General features: G+C 39.9%; 1 protein-coding gene across 1 annotated transcript in view; it reads right to left on the bottom strand.

Annotated features, from left to right (window-relative positions):
* Nucleotides 1-19,827, bottom strand: part of SLC49A3 (solute carrier family 49 member 3) — a 46,407-nt gene extending 26,580 nt beyond the window's left edge. The window contains exons 1-2 of the mRNA XM_073591912.1: nt 19,482-19,827; nt 8,609-8,767 (exon numbers count right to left, since the gene is read on the bottom strand). Of these exons, the coding sequence (XP_073448013.1) occupies nt 8,609-8,767; nt 19,482-19,664 (342 nt within the window). The 5' untranslated portion in view covers nt 19,665-19,827. The remainder of the gene's footprint in view (nt 1-8,608; nt 8,768-19,481) is intronic.
* Nucleotides 19,828-20,542: the final 715 nt, after the last annotated feature.

The raw sequence follows: 20,542 nt of genomic DNA, 5'->3' as shown, positions 1-20,542 counted from the left end.
GGTTTGATTCATCACTTGTCTTTTCCTATGGGGTCGTCTCAGAATGATCAGATCACTGACGATTTATCGTCAGTATCTTATGCTTCTTTTGAGCAAGCAGTGCAAAAGATTAAATTGTTAGGTGGCTCTGTTTTATTAGCTAAGGCGGATATAAAATCTGCGTTTAGACTTCTTCCGATTCACCCTAGTTGTTTTAATTCATTGGGTTTTCAATTTCAGGGAAAGTTTTATTTTGATCGCTGTCTGCCGATGGGATGTTCGGTTTCTTGTTTTTATTTTGAGGAATTTTCGACTTTTTTGGAGTGGGTAAAGTCGTATAGATCAGGGTCCCAATTTTTAATACATTATCTTGATGATTTTTTATTTATGAGGCCTTCCGATTCTTCCCAATGTTTTTCTCTGTTGTTGATTTTTGTTGATACTTGCAGGGATTTTGGTATTCCACTAGCATCTGAAAAAACAATCTTGCCTACCACTTGCATTGATTTCTTGGGTATCACTATCGATACCGTAGAGAAAGAGTTTAGGCTGCCTTTGGAAAAAGTTTAAAAATTGACAAATCTTTTTATGTCCTGTATTCGTAAAAAGAAGGTTTTATTGAAGGAATTGCAGTCTATATTGGGTCTATTGGCTTTTGCGACGCGTATTTTACCGATGGGTATCATTTTCTCTCGACAACTGTATTTGGCTATTCCAGGGTACAAGAACCCTTGTTCTCATATTAGGTTGACCACTGACTTAAAAGAGGATATGTTTATTTGGCTGAAGTTCTTAAATCATTTTAATGGGAGAGCTTTTTGGCAGGATGATTTCATCTTGGATAGGGATTTTTGCTTGTTTACCGACGCAGCAGGCTCTATTGGCTTTGCAGCAATCTGGGGTGATCATTGGTGCGGATTCCTGGCCACTGAGTTGGTTCCACAGGGGACTTTGTAAAAACATAGTGCTCCTTGAATTGTTCCCTTTGATTGTTGCTCTGGAAATCTGGGGTGAACATTTTGGAAACAAAAGAATCCTTTTTTTGTACAGACAACAGGGGTGTTTTGTTTGCCGTTTACTGTTTATCTTCCAAATCACCACCTGTAATTGCTCTTCTGCGTTACCTGGTCTATAAATGCCTCTGTCTGAATATATGGGTTAAGGTTAAATACATACCAGGTAAAGCTAATGAGACAGCTGATGCCCTTTCTCATTTACAGATGGAGCCTTTTTTCTCCCTATTACAGACAACGGATTTTATCGGAATTCCTTGCCCAACTGTTTTATGGGAACTCATCTAGTTTCAAATAACATTTTAAAATCGCTGGCTGCAGCCTCATGGTCCGGTTATTGGTTTTCTTGGTTGCTTTGGTTGCAATTTTTAAATACTAAAGGAGTTCATTTAGCTGATTGTTTTGAACATATAGTTTTATTATTTTTGAAATCTTTAATGTTTAAAGATTATTCATGGTCTCATATTTATAACATTTCATTTTTTCAAAAATTGAACAATTTAACTTCTTGTTTGACTTACTTTTCCGTGCAACAAGCACTTAAGGGTTACAAAAAAAAAAAAAAAAAAAATCACATTGTAGGGTGGATGACAGGTGTCCTATCACACCTGAAGTTCTCACATCTTTTTGCTCAGTTACTAGCTCATTGTGTTTTTCCTCTTTTGAAGCTATCCTTTTTAATGCTGTTTTTACTTTGGCCTTTTTTGCAGCATTGCGGATTTCTGAAATTGTGTCTGAGAGCAAAATAAACAAACATTCTGGTTTGCAAGTGCAACATGTTGTTCTGGCAAATACTACTTTAAAGATTTTTACTCGGTCTAGTAAAACGGACCAAACAGGGAAAGGTACTTGGTTACGATTGTTGGCCTGCCCAGGTTTCTCCTATTTGCCCGGTAATGAGGATGTAGTCTTATTTGGCTATTCGTCCTCATAAGGATGGGGTTCTGTTTATCCATGAAGATTTTTCCCCTCTCACGAAATACCAATTTAATAGTATTTTGTCCAGATGTTGCAAATCATTGCATTGGTCTAAAATGCGTATTTCATCACACTCTTTCAGGATCGGTGCCGCCACAGAAGCGGCTAAATTAGGCTTTGGTTCTGGTCGCATTAAGAGTTTAGGAAGGTGGAATTCGAACTCTTTTAAATTGTATGTCCACCCTAATTTTCTTGTTTAAATCATTCTAGGTGTGCCTGGAGTGGTCTGGATTATTGGACACTCTTTCATATACTGGGCGTATCAATGTGCAGCTGCTTGTTCTTATACTGTCAACTTGGGTCTGGATCCGCAAAGGTTTCAAGTTTTTTGGTTTGGAAGATGGGGTATGCTGTGGGAGGAGTTATTGTTTGAATTTAGTACAGTTCTTCTATCATGGTCTGCCCCTAGCATTTTAATTTTACATTTGGGCGCGAATGATGTGGGACAAATTCGTACTTTGGATCTTATTTTTAGTATTAAGAAAGCGATCCATGTAATTAAAATGTCGTCCCCGAAATTGGTAATCATCTTTTCTGAAATTATCCCTAGGTTGCGTTGGCTGGATTCTGCTGTTTTGAGGCCTTTTGAAAAGGTCAGGAAGAGGGTTAATAAGGCGGTGGAAAAATTTATGACACCTGTTTTGGGTTTCTCTTACCGTCATGTCGATCTGGAAGGTGGGATTGTGGTACTTTATAGGTTTGATGGGGTACACTTATCTCACATTGACCTGGACATACTGAACCATGCTTTTCAGTCTTGTATTGAAAAGGCCGTGTGCTGGGGGTAGGTGACAGGTGGAGTTGAGGCAGCCCGACCTGTCTTTTGGGGGGACAGTTTTGTGAATTAATATTGAAGACAGCTTGTTTTTCAGCTTGAGTCTTAGTGGCTGAGCTGTATTTGCTTAAGTTTGGTGTATTGAGTTATCTAATGATGAAATAAAATAAGTGTGGTAATCTAATATTTATGAATATGGTTATAAACCAATAATATATGCCGCTTCCAAGTTTTGTCCAATAAAATTAAATTTTTTGTGCTAAAGAAGTAATTTTTTGAATTTTCATTTATGTCCAGGCCTTCCTGCCTACAATCATATAGCTATGTCCAGGTACAAAATGATGAAAAATTGTTATCTCGATGCAGGACTGGAGAAGGATTTTGCCACAGACCTGGTGATTTAAGATGAGTTTGTGCTAAAGAAGTTGTTTTTTGAGTTTTCATTTATGTCCAGGCCTTCCTGCCTACAATCCCATGTGGGGAAAAAGGGAAAGCCTGTCTTAAAGCCCCCTTTTCCTTATGGGATTGTGGTAGGAGCAGTTTCCAGGCTCCCCGCTGTGGTACAATAGTGGGAAAGCCTGTGATTGGTTTTCAAAGGTCAGCTGATCTGGAATTTTCTAGCCTTTTCAACTAGGATAGGTCAACTGGGGTCATGTGACCCCTGGAACAAATTGGGGTTCAGGATAGGTCTTTTAGGGTCATGTGACCCCTTGGAACATTCTGGAATTCCAAGGGGTTCCTATATAAAAAGCTAGACCGTGGGGTCCGGGAAAAGTCGTTTGAAGAGGATCAACAGCAGAACTTCCCTCCTCCCTTCCCCTTGTCGCGGCTATATGATATGGTAGGGTCCCTTTTGCTTTTAAGTAAGAGGGGACAGTTTTGTGAATTAATATTGAAGACAGATTGTTTTTCAGCTTGAGTCTTAGTGGATGAGCTGTATTTGCTTAAGTCTGGTGTATTGAGTTATTTAATGATGAAATAAAATATGTGTGATAATCTAATATTTATGAATATGGTTATAAACCAATAATATATGCCGCTTCCAAGTTTTGTCCAATAAAATACATTTTTTGTGCTAAAGAAGTTGTTTTTTGAATTTTCATTTATATTCAGGCCTTCCTGCCTACAATCCCATAGCTATGTCCAGGTACAAAATGATGAAAAATTGTTATCTCAATGCAGTACTGGAGCAAGATTTTGCCACAGACCTGGTGATTTAAGATTAGTTCTAAAACAAGCTATGTTATTTTCATTATTTTTATATCCATTACACATCAAGGATTCACAAATAAATTGCTTTACTTATCGATAGACTTAACATTCTGTATGTAAATGCACAGTAGAACGTTTGTGAAAAATGTTTCCTTTCGCACAGCCAGGCCTATTTCAGTTTTTTATGATCTAATATTTTTCTGAGTAATAGCCATTTTACAGATCATTTCGTGACTTGCTGCATTGATTAAACCTAATAAAAGGTTATGAAATGTTTAATGAATGTGTTTACAGGAAAGGTGTGTTTTTTTTTTTTTTTTTTTACTACTGTGTGGATGAAATGGACTTATGCACAGAAGAAACACTAGTGTTAACATCACATCCACTTGATACGGCCTTTTATTTAACCCCCATTTTTAAATACTTAACATACCGTGACATTAAGAGCAGCAACAGAAAACCATGTTTTCATGCATGTAATTTCAAGTGTTTTGCACTAACACTGTGGCCTTTGTTAAGAGCAGGCATGTGTGCCTCACCCACTTGAACTGCCATGTTAATGACAGGCCCTATTTAACCACTTAACGGTTAAGGGCTTGGCACTGCAATCTATTACAGCATAGTTTTAAGACAGAACCCAATTTCGGTGGCTAATTCCAGTGGAGTCTGGAGCTAGAAGTCAGAAAATTCAAATATTGCTAAGAAGCACTTTATAAAGTACTTATTACAATGTCTCTGTGTTCTGGTTACATGGGAAATCTTGAATTGTCACAAATCTGAAGCAGGGCAGAGCTAATCCAGTTCTGTCCCATTTCCCCAGGTGTCAGCATATCACTGCAATAGTGATCTACCATTTTCTAAAAACATCAAGAAATAGATCGATATTATTAGTTTTCAGGTACTGTAGAGGTCATGCATGTCCTGATCCAGCTCCTTCAAACACAAGTGTAAAAAACATTTTTCTGGCTAAAGATTATTTGTTTTTGCCATAATATTGGGTCGTTGTTTTGAATCCCAACCATGGCACTACCTGCCTTGAGTCTGCATGTTCTCCCTGTGGCTTTGTGGGTTTCCTCCGGGTACTCCAGTTTCCTCCCACACTCCAAAGACATGCTGGTAGGTGAATTAGATACTGACTAAAATTGTCCCTAGTATGTGCATGTATGATTGTGAGTTAGGGACCTAAGATTGTAAGTTCTTTGATGGCAGGGACTGATGTAAATGTATAATACATTTGTAAAGTGCTGCGTAAATTGACGGCGCTATATAAGTACCTGAAATAAATCAATAAACTATATTAAATGCATTCATTCATTAAAAGATAATACAACTTGTCTTTATTTGTTAAAGACAAAACTTGAGTAGAGTGGGGAAGTGGAGAACCTCATTCAATGTTTATAGTTGTTTTTAACCCCCTTTAGAAGTTTTTTTCTGATTTGCTTGTCTATTTGATGCCAGATAGAGCAGATAGTGAAGAAAATTTCCCCACCTCCTGTCTGCTTGGCTAGTCTCAGACACAGTGAACATAAAGGAAAATCCTGCCAATGGGGATACATGTAGCAATACATTTCCTTGTAAAGTGAAGAAGCTTTATGCCGCGTACACACGAGCGGACTTTACGGCGGACTTTGCCCGGCGGACTGGATTTCGTCGGACAATTCGATGTGTGTGGGCTCCAGCGGACTTTGTTTTCTCAAAAGTTGGACGGACTTAGATTTTAAACTTGTTTAAAATTTATCCGTTGAAATCGAGTCCGGTCGAAAAGTCCGCTCGTCTGTATGCTAGTTCGACGGACAAAAAGGCACGCTAGGGCAGCTATTGGCTACTGGCTATGAACTTCCTTGTTTTAGTCCGGTCGTACGTCATCACGTACGAATTCGACGGACTTTGGTGGATTGTGTGTAGGCAAGTCCGTTCATTCACAAAGTCCGTCGGAAAGTACGTCGAAAAATCCGCCGGGCAAAGTCCGCCGTAAAGTCCGACCGTGTGTACGCGGCATTAGAATTTCTTTCAGCAGTTTTTTCAATGTTTGCTTTGCTATGTCCAGGTGAAGAGTGTCTGCAGCCCAACTGGTAAAAATCTGGCCAGACTGTGCAGGCACACTAACATCCTACAGGCTGGATTGTGACATTGCTCCTGCAGTGGGACATTAGCATGCTGTGCATCTTGCCCAGTATTAAATTGTTACCAGTCAGACTGCAGCCCAGACAGTGCAGGAGGTTCAAGCCATCAAAGTAGGTATACAGTATATAGACCTGTGGAGGAGAGGTGTTAGGTGGTGCAGTTTAGTGTATTGAAGGACCTAAGAGGGCAAGGGGTTGATAAATTAGTTTTTTGTTTTTAAATTGAACTTGTTCTTTACATCCTGATAGAAATTTCATCCCTTTTCCTACCCTATCCAAAAGTAAAAGAAAGTTTTGGCAGAAGTTGGGCTATACCTGTATGGAATGAAAATCATTAAGATAAGTAACATATACTGTACATATGTAAACTCAATCACTAAGATTCCATACCCAGATAGCAAGGATAACTTGCCACAAATTTGTGGCAGTGTTGATTTGCAAGTCTGTTAACTTGCTGTACTTTTTCACTGGCAAGTTGTACACTTGCAGAGCACTTGAAGCACAAGTGTCTAGTTGACACTTGTCCAATTTGTAGCAATTTTGCGTGGCAAGTCTCTACCAAGAGCAAATTTGAAATGGTGAGTCTACAGCAAGATCTCTGCAGTCTACAGCATGAAAATTCAGTCACAGTGACCCCTGTGGTAGGATGACTATTCCACAACATAACTGAACCAGAACTTGCAGCAGACTTGCAGAATGTTTGCAAACAAAGTTGATCTGGAATCATGCAATGCAGACTTGCTTGACATTGTGAAGCCTGGCAAGTCTAGCAATAGCTTAGCAAGTCATTTTCAAACCTGCAGCACAATTGCTCGTTATCTGGGTATGAGTCAACTGAACTTCTAATGGAGAAAATAGGAAGCCATATTAAGCAGGTGCGCTGTTGTCACCATCAGGAAACCTGCCCTGAGAAATGCCATACAACCTTTATTTTTTGTATCTGGGTGGACTCAGGCATTCAGATGGAGTTTCTTGCCAATCTAAATGATTGGTCTGCAGTAGTGATGAGCTTCCCATTCTGCATATGACTGGGCAGAGTACAGTAATGGGTACAAGCTACCCATTTTTTTTTTTTGCTGAAGACTAGAAGAGTTCAGGTGTCCTCTGAACTTATCTCTAACCTCAACTCTGACCTCCAGCTTTTTCCTACTCCAAAGAGCTGCACACCCGGCCATTCCCTGCACCACAGCTCACATGAGCTGTGGGGTGGTGAATGACCAGGGCCACAGCTCACAATCTGCATACAAAATAAAAAACAAAAAGAGCCACAACTCCAAAGCATAATGAAGCTAAATCCATACTCCTTTGTGAAGGACCTTGGTGAAGACTGGATGCCCTGTACACTCTGCAACCCGAGGGAGCCCATATCACGAGCTGGTGACACATACAAACTTGAGCAGTAGTTACACCATCACATATCTATGTCCACCCTCTGAAGTTATATACTCTATTTCTTATAGGCTATGATAGAGATAATAAAACCAATACTTACAACGGTATTAAACCCAAAAATGTGTTATATTGCAGCTTATCAATCATTAGATGTGGTGGCTTCATCAGTTTTCTTTTCTTTGCCCTTTTCCCATCTGTTTTATCTGGTGATCTGGCCAGTAACACACCTCCTGTATTAGTGAGACACTACTCTGGAGGAATGAGCACAGGGGGCACAGCAGACAGCACCATTGCTGGGGAGTGTTAAATATATTCGCAGATTTTGAACCACTAACAAATTGAAGCCAAATTCCAGCTCACACTTTATGAGCAGTTACAGCAAACTGTTTTTTTTTCCTTTTGGGATAAAGGCTTTGCATGAATAAATAAAAGATGATCATTTTAATCACCCCTGCCAGTGTTAAGTGGTTTGTCTCATCCATGTAAACTGATTACATTTTGCTGGAGAGCTTATGCTTTTGAAAAACAGACTTGCTGGCTGGCTCACCAAATGAAAACAGAAGGAAGCCTAAAAAGGAAACTAATACAGGCATCACATCTAATGCCACGTACACACGATCGGTTTTCTCGTCGGAAAAAGATATGACGGCTTTTCCGATGGGATTCCGCTCAAGTTTGCCTTGCATACACACGGTTACGCAAAAATTTGCTGAAATTACAAACGCCAAGAACGCGGTGACGTACAACACTATGACGAGCCGAGAAAATGAAGTTCAATGCTTCCGAGCAGGTGTTGAATTTTTTCCAAGCATGCATAGGGGCTTTGCGCGTCGGAATTGCCACAGACGATCGCATTTTCGGATAGGAACTTTTTCCGACCAAAAAATTGAGTGCATGCTCTCAATCTTTTGCTGGCTGGAATTCCTCCAGCAAAAGACCGATGGAGCATACACACGGTCGCATTTTCCGATGAAAAACTCTCATCGGGTCTTTTGCGGGCCAAAATTCCGATCGTGTGTATGCGGCATAAGCATTGGTAAGCTACAATATAATAAATGTTTGCCTTCAGGTTTAATACCACTTTAGACTATGTGCATGTGTGAAGACATATGAACTTTTAATAATTAAAAACTTACAGCATATTTTAACCCCAGAGTGTCCAGGAGCCATGAAGCAACAAAACCAATAGGTATCGAAACAATGAGGAAGACAAGGGAAAGGTAGTTAACTGTGTCCACGGAGCAGTTAAAGTAGCTTGCAGTTAAATCGGCCACCGGGGCAAAAGTGATCCAAATCTGAAAAGTGAAACATTTATAGAGAGTTAATAGTACAATTCATAGAAAGTCTTAAATCCACATATGCATTAAAGGTTTTCCTGCAAGTAGTAAAAGAAATTCAGAGAACATCATTTTTGAGTGGTTTTATAACAATGTTTAACAAGTATACAAACAGTTTACTGAAAAGTAAAAAATTAATTAGCATGTTTATGTATGATGACCCTACTACAGACCATACTTTATGTCACTTTATTAATCCTTACAGCTATTGCCCTTGGAGGCCCCTCTGCTTTAAGTGCTTTTTTTTTATATGCTTACCTTTTTCAGATGTTTTCAGGCTGGTAACTTGAAGAACAAGGCCCTCTTCAGATTTGTTTGAACATTCTTCTTGGTTCAATGACCCCGGGGGTCATTGAATGTCTGTGTCTACAATTCACTCATTGCTGTCTCCAAATCTCCCTTTGTAGTCACCCATTCAGATGCACTGAGAGCACAGCCTACAAGTGTAGTGTGAACACGAGTGAAAGAACACATCTCTTTAGACAAGAATGTTCCTCTCTGATGGCCTATGGATGGTGCAGGCTTTAGCTGTGCTGATCAGTTGCTTGATTACTATTCCAAAAGCTGGCCTGATTAAGTGTAATTATACTAGTGGGAAGTCTGCATCGTTAAATACGACACTATTAGGGGCCAGCTCCCTCCCTGGAACATGAACATCTAAAGGGTGCCTGGGAATGTGTTCTTTCACTTTGGCTCAAACACAACAGCAGTATGGTGACTGGGGGCACTGTAAGGAACCATGAGAGAGGTTGCTTTGCATCATCAGCAAGAAGCCAATGTATCTCCAGAAATACTAAAAAAACCAGCAGCTGCAGCTAGAAGCATGGGCACATTTTCAAATTAAGAAAATATATTTCAACAACACTAAAACAGCAGTGATTAGTGTTCTCTATTAAGGCCCTGTTTACGTATCGCTTAGCAGGACTGCAGGTTCCTACAAGCGATTTAAAATCACTGCAAAATCACACTAAACTTGGGGTGCTAGTGAGGATAAATGGTACCCAAACATGTCGTGCATTTTTCCAAAATTTAGAATCGCGGGCAGAACTGCAGCAATTCTGCCCACAATTCAAAAATCGCCTGATGTGAATACTTAATGCAATGAATGTAACCACAATAATCTGCGCTGTCTCCATGTACAGTATATATTGTAAATTATTTGCAAATTCCGCTACAAAAAGTGAATGTTACTTTAGTACTCCTTTTAAGTTGTATTCTTTTGGACATTCTAGCCAAAAAGTGAAAGATGGCTACAACTGGAAATATAGGTCTTTACAAACCATATCATCCAGTGTTCTCATACATACAATAATTCCTGTATCATAAATATACAGAAATTAAATTGGAGTCAGTCTATTTACCTAGTAGAATTAGAAAAAAAAAAAACATATTGTGAAACTAGATCTGCTTATTAAGCATTAAAAACGAGGAACTCAAAAGATAGCATGCTTCCCTTTATACCCAGAAATCTAAAGAGGAAACAAAACAAAAGTAGAATTAATTCTAATTCAAAGTAAAATAGAATTTCATTCAGAATTATGAGTAATCTTATAGAATGTTTTAACGGTTTAGACAATCATGAAAAACAGCTGTAAAGTGCGGATGCTTTCAAGCACAGTGGAATTAATAGTCTTTATTTATCAATTACCAAAAGTGCATAAACAAAACAAAAAACTAAAATTAACCACTTGAACTCCAGAAGATTTACCCCCTTTAATGACCAGGCCATTTTTTGTAAAACAGCACTGTGTTATTTTAACTGACAATTGCGCGGTCATGAAACACTGTACATAAATTACATTTATGTCACTTTTTCCCACAAATAGAGCTTTCTTTTGGTGGTATTTGATCATTTGATCATTTTTTGGTCACCCCCCCCCCCTTCCAAAAAAGTGTATATTGATTGGTTTGTGCAAAAGTTATAGTGTCTACAAACTATGGTGTATATATACTGGAATTTGTATTTATTACTAGTGATGGTGGCGATTAGCGACTTATAGCTGGACTGCAATATTACGGTGGACAATCTGACACTAACTGACATTTTTTGGGAACCGGTGACACTAATACAGTGATCAGTGCTAAAGATGTGCACTGTGCCGGCGGTCATCCATTGGCCAGCACCCGCTGATCAGCATCTGCTGTGTATAATCACAGCATAGCCGGTTCGCTTGGGTTGCATGCACCCTACCCAGAAGTGCTAGATCACGTACCTAGTACAGTATCTGGTGCAGCAGAGCCGCCTTACATGTAAGTGATACGGTTGGCAAGTGGTTAAGTCGATATTGCCTTAGCCTTTAAAACAGCATCGATTTTTCCAGGTAAGCTTGCACGGAGTTAAAGTGTATCTAAACCCAAAAACTAAATATATTAGCTTACCAATCCTTAAATATAGTGGATTGTACTAGGCTTCTTTTTTTGGAGGCTTTTTTTCCCCCTTCATTTTTACCCGGTGATCCGACCAGTAACACATTTCCCGTCTTAAGCCTGGTACACAGAGGGTTGAGCGAAAAAAAAAAAAAAGACAGCTCCGGTCAGAGCCGCTGTACTAACGTTGGGTCATTAATAAAGCGGCTTTGACCAGAGCTGTCATTTTTTTTTTTCTCCCTCTCTGAACTGTTGTGTTGTTTTGACAGGGGCAGAACTGCACTGCATGCATGTAAATATGATTACAAATTCATTAAAAAAAAAAAAAAAAAAAAAGACACTTTTCTGTTGCTGTTCTGTTTTTTGGCATGCCTCATGCAAATATGCTCCTTATAGCGCTAAGAGAAATTTGAAATAAATAATTATGGGAATCCTATTTTATCAGTTTTCTTTTGGCAACATATCTTAAAAATAGTGTAGTGCTGTTAGACTTTAAATAAGAAAAAATAACTGATGTTTAAATGATCTAATAATCCCAAATACAAATTACCACCCATATACGATGTGTAATTATGCTTCAAGTAAAAAATCCAAGACCATCTAATATTGAAACCGTTCAAAACTTCTGATCTAAAATAGTGCTGTGATCCAGTCCAATTCCACTCCCGTGCTTCACCACACTGTGCTCAGTATACTCTCACCTCTGGTATTAAAACATGTACAGCCGGTACTAAAAGTTTTGAGAAAGACATAAATATAAATGTTCACAAAGTCTGCTGCTTCATTGTTTTTAGATCTTTTTGTCAGATGTTACTATGGTATACTGAATATTACAAGCATTTCATAAGAGTTAAAGGCTTTTATTGACAATTACATTAAGTTTATGCAAAGAGGCAATATTTGCAGTGTTGACCCTCCTTTTTCAAGACTTCTGCAATTCGCCCTAGCATGCTGTTCATCAACTTCTGGGCCACCTGACTGATGGCAGCCCATTCTTGCATAATCAATGCTTGGAGTTTGTCAGAATTTGTGAGTTTTTTTTGGTTAACCTGTCTTTTGAGGATTGACCACAAGTTCTCAATGGGATTAAGGTCTGGGGAGCTTCATGGCCATGGACCCAAAATTTCAATGTTTTGTTCCTCAAGCCACTTGTTATTACTTTTGCCTTATGGCAAAGTTTTCCATCATGCTGGAAAAGGCATTGTTCATCACCAAACTGTTCTTGAATGGTTGGGAGAAGTTGCTCTCCGAGGTTGTTTTTGTACCATTCTTTATTCATGGCTGTGTTCTAAGGCAAAATTGTGAGTGAGCCCAGTCCCTTGGCTGAGAAGCAACCCCAAACATGAATGGTCTCAGGATGCTTTACTGTTGGCATGACACGGGACTGATAGTAGCGCTCACCTTTTCTTCTCCGGGCAAGGTTTTTTAGCAGATGCCCCAAACAATCGGAAACAGGATTCAAAGAAAATGACTTTACCCCCAGTCCTCAGCAGTCCAATTCCTGTACTTTTTGCAGAATATCAGTCTGTCCCTGGTGTTTTTCCTGGAGAGAAGTGGCTTCTTTGCCGACCTTCTTGACACCAGGCCATCCTCCTCACTGTGTGTGTGGATGCACTCACACCTGCCTGCTGCCATTCCTGAGCAAATTCTGCACTGGTGGTGCCCCAAATCCTGTAGCTGAATCAATTGTAGGAGATGGTCCTGGCGCTTGTGGACTTTCTTAGGCGCCCTGAAGTCTTCTTCACAAATGCAGTGGAAATGTTTTTTATGGGACAAAGTTAATTTTCATGGCAAAGAAAGGCTTTGCAATTAATTGCAATTCATCTGATCACTCTTCATAACATTCTGAAGTATATGCAAATTGTCATCATAAAAACTGAGGCAGCGGACTTTGTGAAAATTAACATTTGTGTCATTCTCAATTTCGGCCACGGCTGTATATGGTCAAATCAAGCCTTCCCATTTAAAGAGTTAAGCCATTGATATCCACACTTCTGTACTTCACACTTTCCTCTGGTGTTGCTTTACACCTTATGGGATAAAACATTATAAATACCTGCTTTCCCTTTTTTATAAGAGATCACATACCCTCTGATCTCAGCTCCATAAGGAGCTCAGAAAGCTGTGGGAGGAGAAACAGCAGAATGCTGATGTTTCCTGTTAAAGGCAGTGCAGGGGGGTGCATCAGGACAAGACTGATCATTGCAGGAGGGCAGGCTGATTTCCCAGCACAGCTAGAAAACTGACCACGCTGTGTTCTCATGCTTAGTGTGGTTGTTTTTGATAGGAAGGCAGAGGGACTCGCAGGGACACCAGGGATTTCACACAAGGGAAGCAATACAAAGAGAACAGGATACTTTTTCATACAAGTACAGGGTACAGCAGGCACATATCAGGAATATGAAATGTTGGGTTTACATATTCTTTAAAATTTTATTTAGATCTACAGATCTTTTGTGATCGTGGTAAAGGGCCAATCACAGAGGCCCTCTACCATGTGATCAGCTGTGTTCAATCACAGCTGATCACATGTGTTTACAGTGTGAGGAGAGGAGAGCCGGTAACCGGAAAGTGTGACAGGGGACATTTACACAGATAATCAGGGCACTGATCATCAGTGCAGCCCTATCAGTGCAACTCAATTCGGCCTCATCAGCCCACATTAGTGAAGGATAAAAATTACTTATTTGCAAAATTTTATAACAGAAACTAAGAAAAACATTTTTTTTTCAATATGTTAGGATTTTTTTGTTTGTTTAGCAAAAAATTAAAAAAAACAGCGGTGATTAAATACCACCAAAAGAAAGCTCTATCTGTCTCAAAAAAATTTCTAAAAATTTCATTTGGGTACAGTTTTGCATGACCGCGCAATTCTCATTCAAAATGCAACATCGCTGACAGCTGAAAATTGTAATCAGCAGGAAGGGGGTGAAAGTGCCCCATATTGAAGTGGTTAAACAAGTTTCATTACAATGTGAGCACTATTTCCCAAACAAAAACCAAATTCAGTTAGAATTTTATTTGTTCAAGAAAATTTTTCAAACCTGCTCCTTCAAATTTTTCTCATCACTATGATCAAATACAGACATCGATTTGATCCCTCCAGCCATTAGCAAATTGAACAGGCTTTTCCAAAAATCAAAATTGTCATACAAAATTCTACTAGTAGATGGCCAGCTTAGGTGATCTCCAGTGTCCCCTGTGCTCCCAAGACCCCATGCGCTTCAGTCTTTAGCTGTAGTGGCCAGGGGTGTACACATGTCGCAGGAGTTATATGCCCTGTCATGGTTGGTGGGTGTAGCACCTGCCAAGCATGACCCATTCAAGTGAATGAGGCCGCTCTGCAAGTGCGACAGCAGACAAGGGGTTAAAGCAGGCAGCCTTGTGTTTCTATCTCATCACCTGCATTAACCCTTTGGACCCCGCAGAAGCATGCAGTTACACGGCGCTTGCAAAGTGGCCCCATTTACCTGAATGGGTCGTGATTGGCAGGCAGTAGCACCCACCAAAAGCAACAGGGGGTTTATTCCTACTGCGGCATGTGTACGCCTTTGGTTGCTGCCTCAGCAGCTAAAAGGGGTAGGGATTGGGGTTGGTAAAACTGCAACTCAACCATAGGGTTTTAGCACCAACCCCCCCCCCCAAAAAAATGTATGTGTGAATGAGCCTTAAGGGTGCTGCTGCCAAATGGAACTAAGGACTCGTTTATAGGTGCAGCAAGTACAGCTGCTCCTCTGAAATGTGATCTGGGTGTGTTTGACAGGTGGTGATGAGGCGATATGTTGCTTCCTCACCACCTGATTTAAACCCATGATTGGTGTGCACGTGATTTCGACTTGGTAGTATGGCAATTAAAGGTTTCAATCAGATGTGAGGAGGCGACACTGTGCCCGGTGATCTTTGACTTCTCCCATGCTGGTCAGGTAGATTTCCACCTCTATAAGGTTGCCTACCCCTGCTTTAGTGTATATTTACCCAGTCATCTGTAGCTGCCTGTTCACATCACCTTTTCAAGGAGGCTGTGGTGATTACTGGGCAGCTCCTTAAACCCTGCGCCTTGACCCTTCTGAGGGCCCTCACCATTGCTGAACAAGTCCTGTGGACTGAGTCCTCTTCCTTTCATGTGACCAGTATCCTGCCACCTTGGTATCTACTGCCTTAGGCCCCTTTAACACGGGCGCCTCTGTGCAACGGATTCCACTTGCACAGCACCGGATCTCTATGCTGATCCTTGCTGATCAGGCTGATGACAGGTTCTACCTGCTGCGCTGTAAAGAGCGGACAAGGACACAGTCCCGCTCTCCTCTATGGGGAAATTGGATGGAAATGGTCTGCTTTTATACGATCCAATCCACCAGACAGATGGAAAATAGGACCACCATCCGTCTGGATTTTGTGGGCAGGATCAGATTGGATAGCGGCGGGTGTCAGTAGATCCGCCGCTCCATAGAGGAGACTGCAAGGTCTGATCATGTCCCCCTGAAAAACTGACAGGCAGACATGATCTGGTAGCCCATGTGAAAAGGCCCTTAGATTGTACTGGCCAGCTTCATGCACTGCAATGGACCTAAAATTGTATCTACTGCCTTTCATTGTAATGCAGTGCACTGCAATGAAAAGAGGCAAACAGGCCTGAACAGCTTATTTACACTATTGCGTTGTGGTAATGCAGTACAGCTCCCTGTACATTAACCTGCAGTGCCATTCATTTTGCCCAGCGTGTACTGTATGGAAAGAAAAAGTTAAAACCTGTGTCAAAATGAATAAGCTGCATTAAAGCAATTCAATGTGTTAATTTACAATATCACAAAGCAACGCAGTCATAAATCCCCAAACCACTGGGATTTTTTATATACATTTTTGGGCTTTATATTAGGGATATTTATATTAGTAAAAAAATGATATGAATATAAATAATAAAAAAGAATACCATTAATATAAAATAATAAATCATTAAAACACTATATTGACAGTTCTTAAAATAATTATATAATAATATTATTACAAATAATAATAATCATAATAAAACAATACTTCTAACAATGGCACAATTATTATTTGAACATTAAAGTGGAAGTTCAGGCAAAACGTAACTAATGCTAAACCTGCTCTCTGCCACATTCTAAACCTTATCTATCTAACCCTGTAAAGCAAAAATCGCTGTACTTACCTGTTCTGCCGCTGATCCGGTCCGGTCCCAGCATGGGAGGCAGCTTTACTGTGTAGGCAGGTGCAGGAGAGGCAGCCGACAACAGAAGCCCCATAGTAGCTCCATGGGTGATGTCACTTCCCAGCCATTGTTGGTTCTCTCCTGCAGACTGCGTCCACCACTGGAGACCGTACCAGGTTGGCTGCAGAATAGGTAAGTACAGTGATTTTTTTGCTTTACAGGGTTAGATAGATTAGGTTTAGAATGTGGCAGAGAGCAGGTTTAGAGTTAGTTTTTTGTCTGGACTTACACTTTAAACAGTGGTATTGTAATAATAATAATTATTATTATTACTACTATTATTATGGATTTGAATCAGGGTGGATTTGATTTAATCCAAGTCGATTTAAATCACAATTTTAAATCATGATTTAAATTGCTTGAAAAAGGCTTGATTTAAATCATTTTTAACCACTTAAGGACCGAGCCTCTTTCTGAGATTTGTTGTTTACAAGTTTGAAAACAGTTTTTTTTGTTAGAAAATTACTTAGAACCCCCAAACATTATACATTTTTTTTCTAACACCCTAGAGAATAAAATGGTGGTCTTTGCAATACTTTCTCACACCGTATTTGCGCAGCGGTCTTACAAGCGCACTTTTTTTGGAAATAATACACTTTTTTTAATTAAAAAATAAGACAACAGTAAAGTTAGCCCAATTTTCTTTTATATTGTGAAAGATGATGTTACGCCGAGTAAACTGATACCCAACGTGTCACGCTTCAAAATTGCACCCGCTCGTGGAATGGCGACAAACTTTTACCCTTAAAAATCTCCATAGGCGATGTTTTAAAAAATTCTACAGGTTGCATGTTTTCAGTTACAGAGGTGGTCTAAGGCTAGAATTATTGCTCTCGCTCTACCGATCGCGGCGATACCTCAGATGTGTGGTTTGAACACCTCTTTCATATGCGGGCGCTACTCACATATGCATTCGCTTCTGAACATGAGCTTGGCAGGACATTTAAAAAAAAAAAAAAATTCTTATTTATTTTACCTTTTTATTTTTTATTTTTACACTGTTTTTTTAAAAAAAAAATTGTGTCACTTTTATTCCTATTACAAGGAATGTAAACTTCCCTTGTAATAGAAAAGCATGACAGAACCTTTTAAATATGAGATCTGGGGTCAAAAAGACGTCAGATCTCATATTTACACTTAAATGCAATAAAATGAAAAAAAAAATGGTATGGAGACAGGTGGGGGCCATCTTCCCCTCACTCATCTCCATGGCTAGCAAGAAGAAGGATCCGATCGCCTCCGCTGCTAACGACGGCTCCGGTAAGCAGCGGAGAGCAGTGGAGGGCACCGGAGTGCGGCGGGAGGGGGGCCCATCTCCTGCTGCCAATAAAAGTGATCTTGAGGTGAATCCGCTGCAGAGACCACTATTATGGGAAACCGGACCGCCGGCCAAAGAAGAGCATACTGGGGTTATGGCAACTAGCTGCTGCTATAACAAAGATATCCCTCTTCAAAGTTAGGACGTATATCGGCATGCGGCGGTCCGGAAGTGGTTAAAGAGCAACTGTCATCTCTGTCGCCCAGCGGCTCCTCCTCTGACCCGCTGTTGACTCACCGACAGTCCCATTCACTTTAATGGGATGGCTGGTGATGTGGCAGTGACACAACAAGGTGACGGATGTGGCGGCAGCAGGTGAGTGGATGCCCACTAACAGGCGCTGCCATGATGGATCTGAAATGACAGGTGCTCTTTAAATGTAAGGACTCATTCTTGCTGGTAGTTAGAATCTTGCAAACAAAATGAAGGTTTCCTATTTAGAATAATAAGCGGTCAGGTTAGTAAAACAGCGATATCAGAACCCATTCAATCATACAGTTTGTAGTGTACAGATTTGCAAAACAACGGGATAAAGGAATATTCCTGAACTTTGTTTTATCTCATGGTTACTGTGAAATTGTGTGAATGCATCAATGCAGTGCATGTTATCTCAGCCTGCAGAGCTTGGATTCATTGAATGAGTTTACCAAAAATTTAAATATTGCAGAATATACAGCCTCATGCTACATAATTAAGCTCCATTTCATGCTTAATAAACTAAATTAAATTATGCATCTTAAATAGAAAACTATCTTTAGATAGATTTTTACTCCAAAAGCATTTTATTAAAAAAAAAAGATCCAATTCAAGTCCAAAAGATCCGATTTAAATAAAAAAAAAATCAGATTTAAATAAAAAAAGTCTGATTTGAATCAAAATGTTTGCTGTTTACTCCTGAAATGCTTTGGGCGCAAAGGGAAGAGAATTTTGCCCAGCATTCCGAGCCACATTTGTATCATGTTCTGTTATAGTTACTTATGGCGATGTATGCACAACTGCTTTTATTTATTTTTTTTTATGCATCAATAAATTTCATATATTTTTTAATATCCTATCTTCTGTAATATGTATACTTGCCATTAAAGTCCCAATGTACCGGGGTGTAGGGGGGGGGGGGTACTTCTATGTTTGTGTTCCATATTATAGGGATGTTGACAAAGAATTAAGGTCTTACGATAGTGGCTGTATTTCTCTAAATATACTAATTATAAAATACTAAAATATTTACATTATGTACATATTTTTATTTATTGTAATGATATTATTTTAATAATGTAAATAATAAAAAAAAAAAAAAATTTACTAAATCGGATTTTTTTATTTTAAATCAGATTTTTTTTTTAATTTAAAATCAATTTTTTTTTTTTTTTTATTTTAAATCGGATCTTTGTTGATTTAAAATCAAATCTTTTTGATTTAAAAATCGGATCTTTTTTATTTAAAAATCAGATCTTTTTGACTTAAATCAGATCTTTTTGATTTAAATTGGATCTTTTTGATTTTTATCAAATGTATTTTAATAAAATGCTTTTGGAGTAAAACATGTATTTTTGCTCCAGTTTTTCACAAAAAATGATTTTATTAAAATGAATAATAAACGAAGTATATTATTAGTTTATTATTAATACATAAATAAATCAAACTTCTCGGAAGCAATGGAGGGGTTGGCTGTTCCTTCCCATGTTGTTTCCTGTATAGCTCCCACACAGGTAGCTGACAACCTGTTTCCCCTTCCCTCCTCCCCCAGCCATACATACCATGGCATTGGAAGCATTGAGCAGGCACACCACAGCTAGGAAATACCAGCGCCTCTTGTAGAGTTTATAGTGGATGAGTTTCCTGAGTGCCTGGCACCTTTCAGCCTGTGGGTCGAGCTGTCCATTGTGTGCCCCCATGGTATTATCACACAGCCCTGACTGCTCGTCACTGCTCTCTGCCATGTCTGCTGGGATAATAAAGTTGTGTTGTCCTCTCCTCAGACTGCTCGGGATGAGGCTGACTTCCTGGAACAATGAATGGTCAGTGATAGGAGACAGAGGACACAGAGTGCTGAGTGTGTGCCACTGAGGAGGAGGAGGAGGAAGAAGAGGAAGCTGAATAATGCTGTGAGCTCTATACACAGAAGAGGGAGTCTCATGACAACACACCACGGCCAGCCCACACTCTCTGCTTTGTGCAGAATCGAAAGTACAAAGCAGAGTGCATACACAGCATACATCTCACTCCATAATCACAAACTCTAACACATCTCACTCCACAACCTAACCACAGCAGGCTTAAAACTACTTTGTCTTTTTTTTTGGCAATCTGCAAAACAGATATAATTATAAATGTATTTAAAAAAAAAAATCCCAATGGTTTTGAGATTTATGACCGCACTATTATGTGTTAATTGACAATATCACAACGCAGCGCAGTCATGAAGCCCCAAACCATTTTTAAAGGGGTTGTAAAGGTAAAAATTTTTTCACCTTAATGCAAAAACTTTTGACAGTACCGCCGCCCCCAGGCCCCCCGTTTTACTTACCTGACGCCTCGAATCTTCGCTGCTCGTCCTCGTCATCTTCATTGCAGCTCAGCCTGGTCGCTGATTGGCTGCAGTGGATGGATTGAAAGCAGCGCAGCCATTGGCTCGCGCTGCTGTCAATCACATCCGATGACGCGGCGCGCCGGGGGGCGGGGCCGAGTGATACAGCGAGCGGCTATAGCCGCCGGCTGTATCACAGGAGCGCGCCCGCAAGCACTCACCACCGTGCGAGGGAGCTCGCATTAAGGTGGTAAATGCTTGCGGGGAGGAGCTGAAACAGCCGCCGAGGGA

This window comes from Aquarana catesbeiana, linkage group LG01 (assembly GCF_042186555.1).
Source record: "Aquarana catesbeiana isolate 2022-GZ linkage group LG01, ASM4218655v1, whole genome shotgun sequence".
Taxonomy (NCBI): domain Eukaryota; kingdom Metazoa; phylum Chordata; class Amphibia; order Anura; family Ranidae; genus Aquarana; species Aquarana catesbeiana.
The sequence above is the reverse complement of the archived record's forward strand: the minus strand, read 5'-3'. Positions and strand labels throughout refer to the sequence as shown.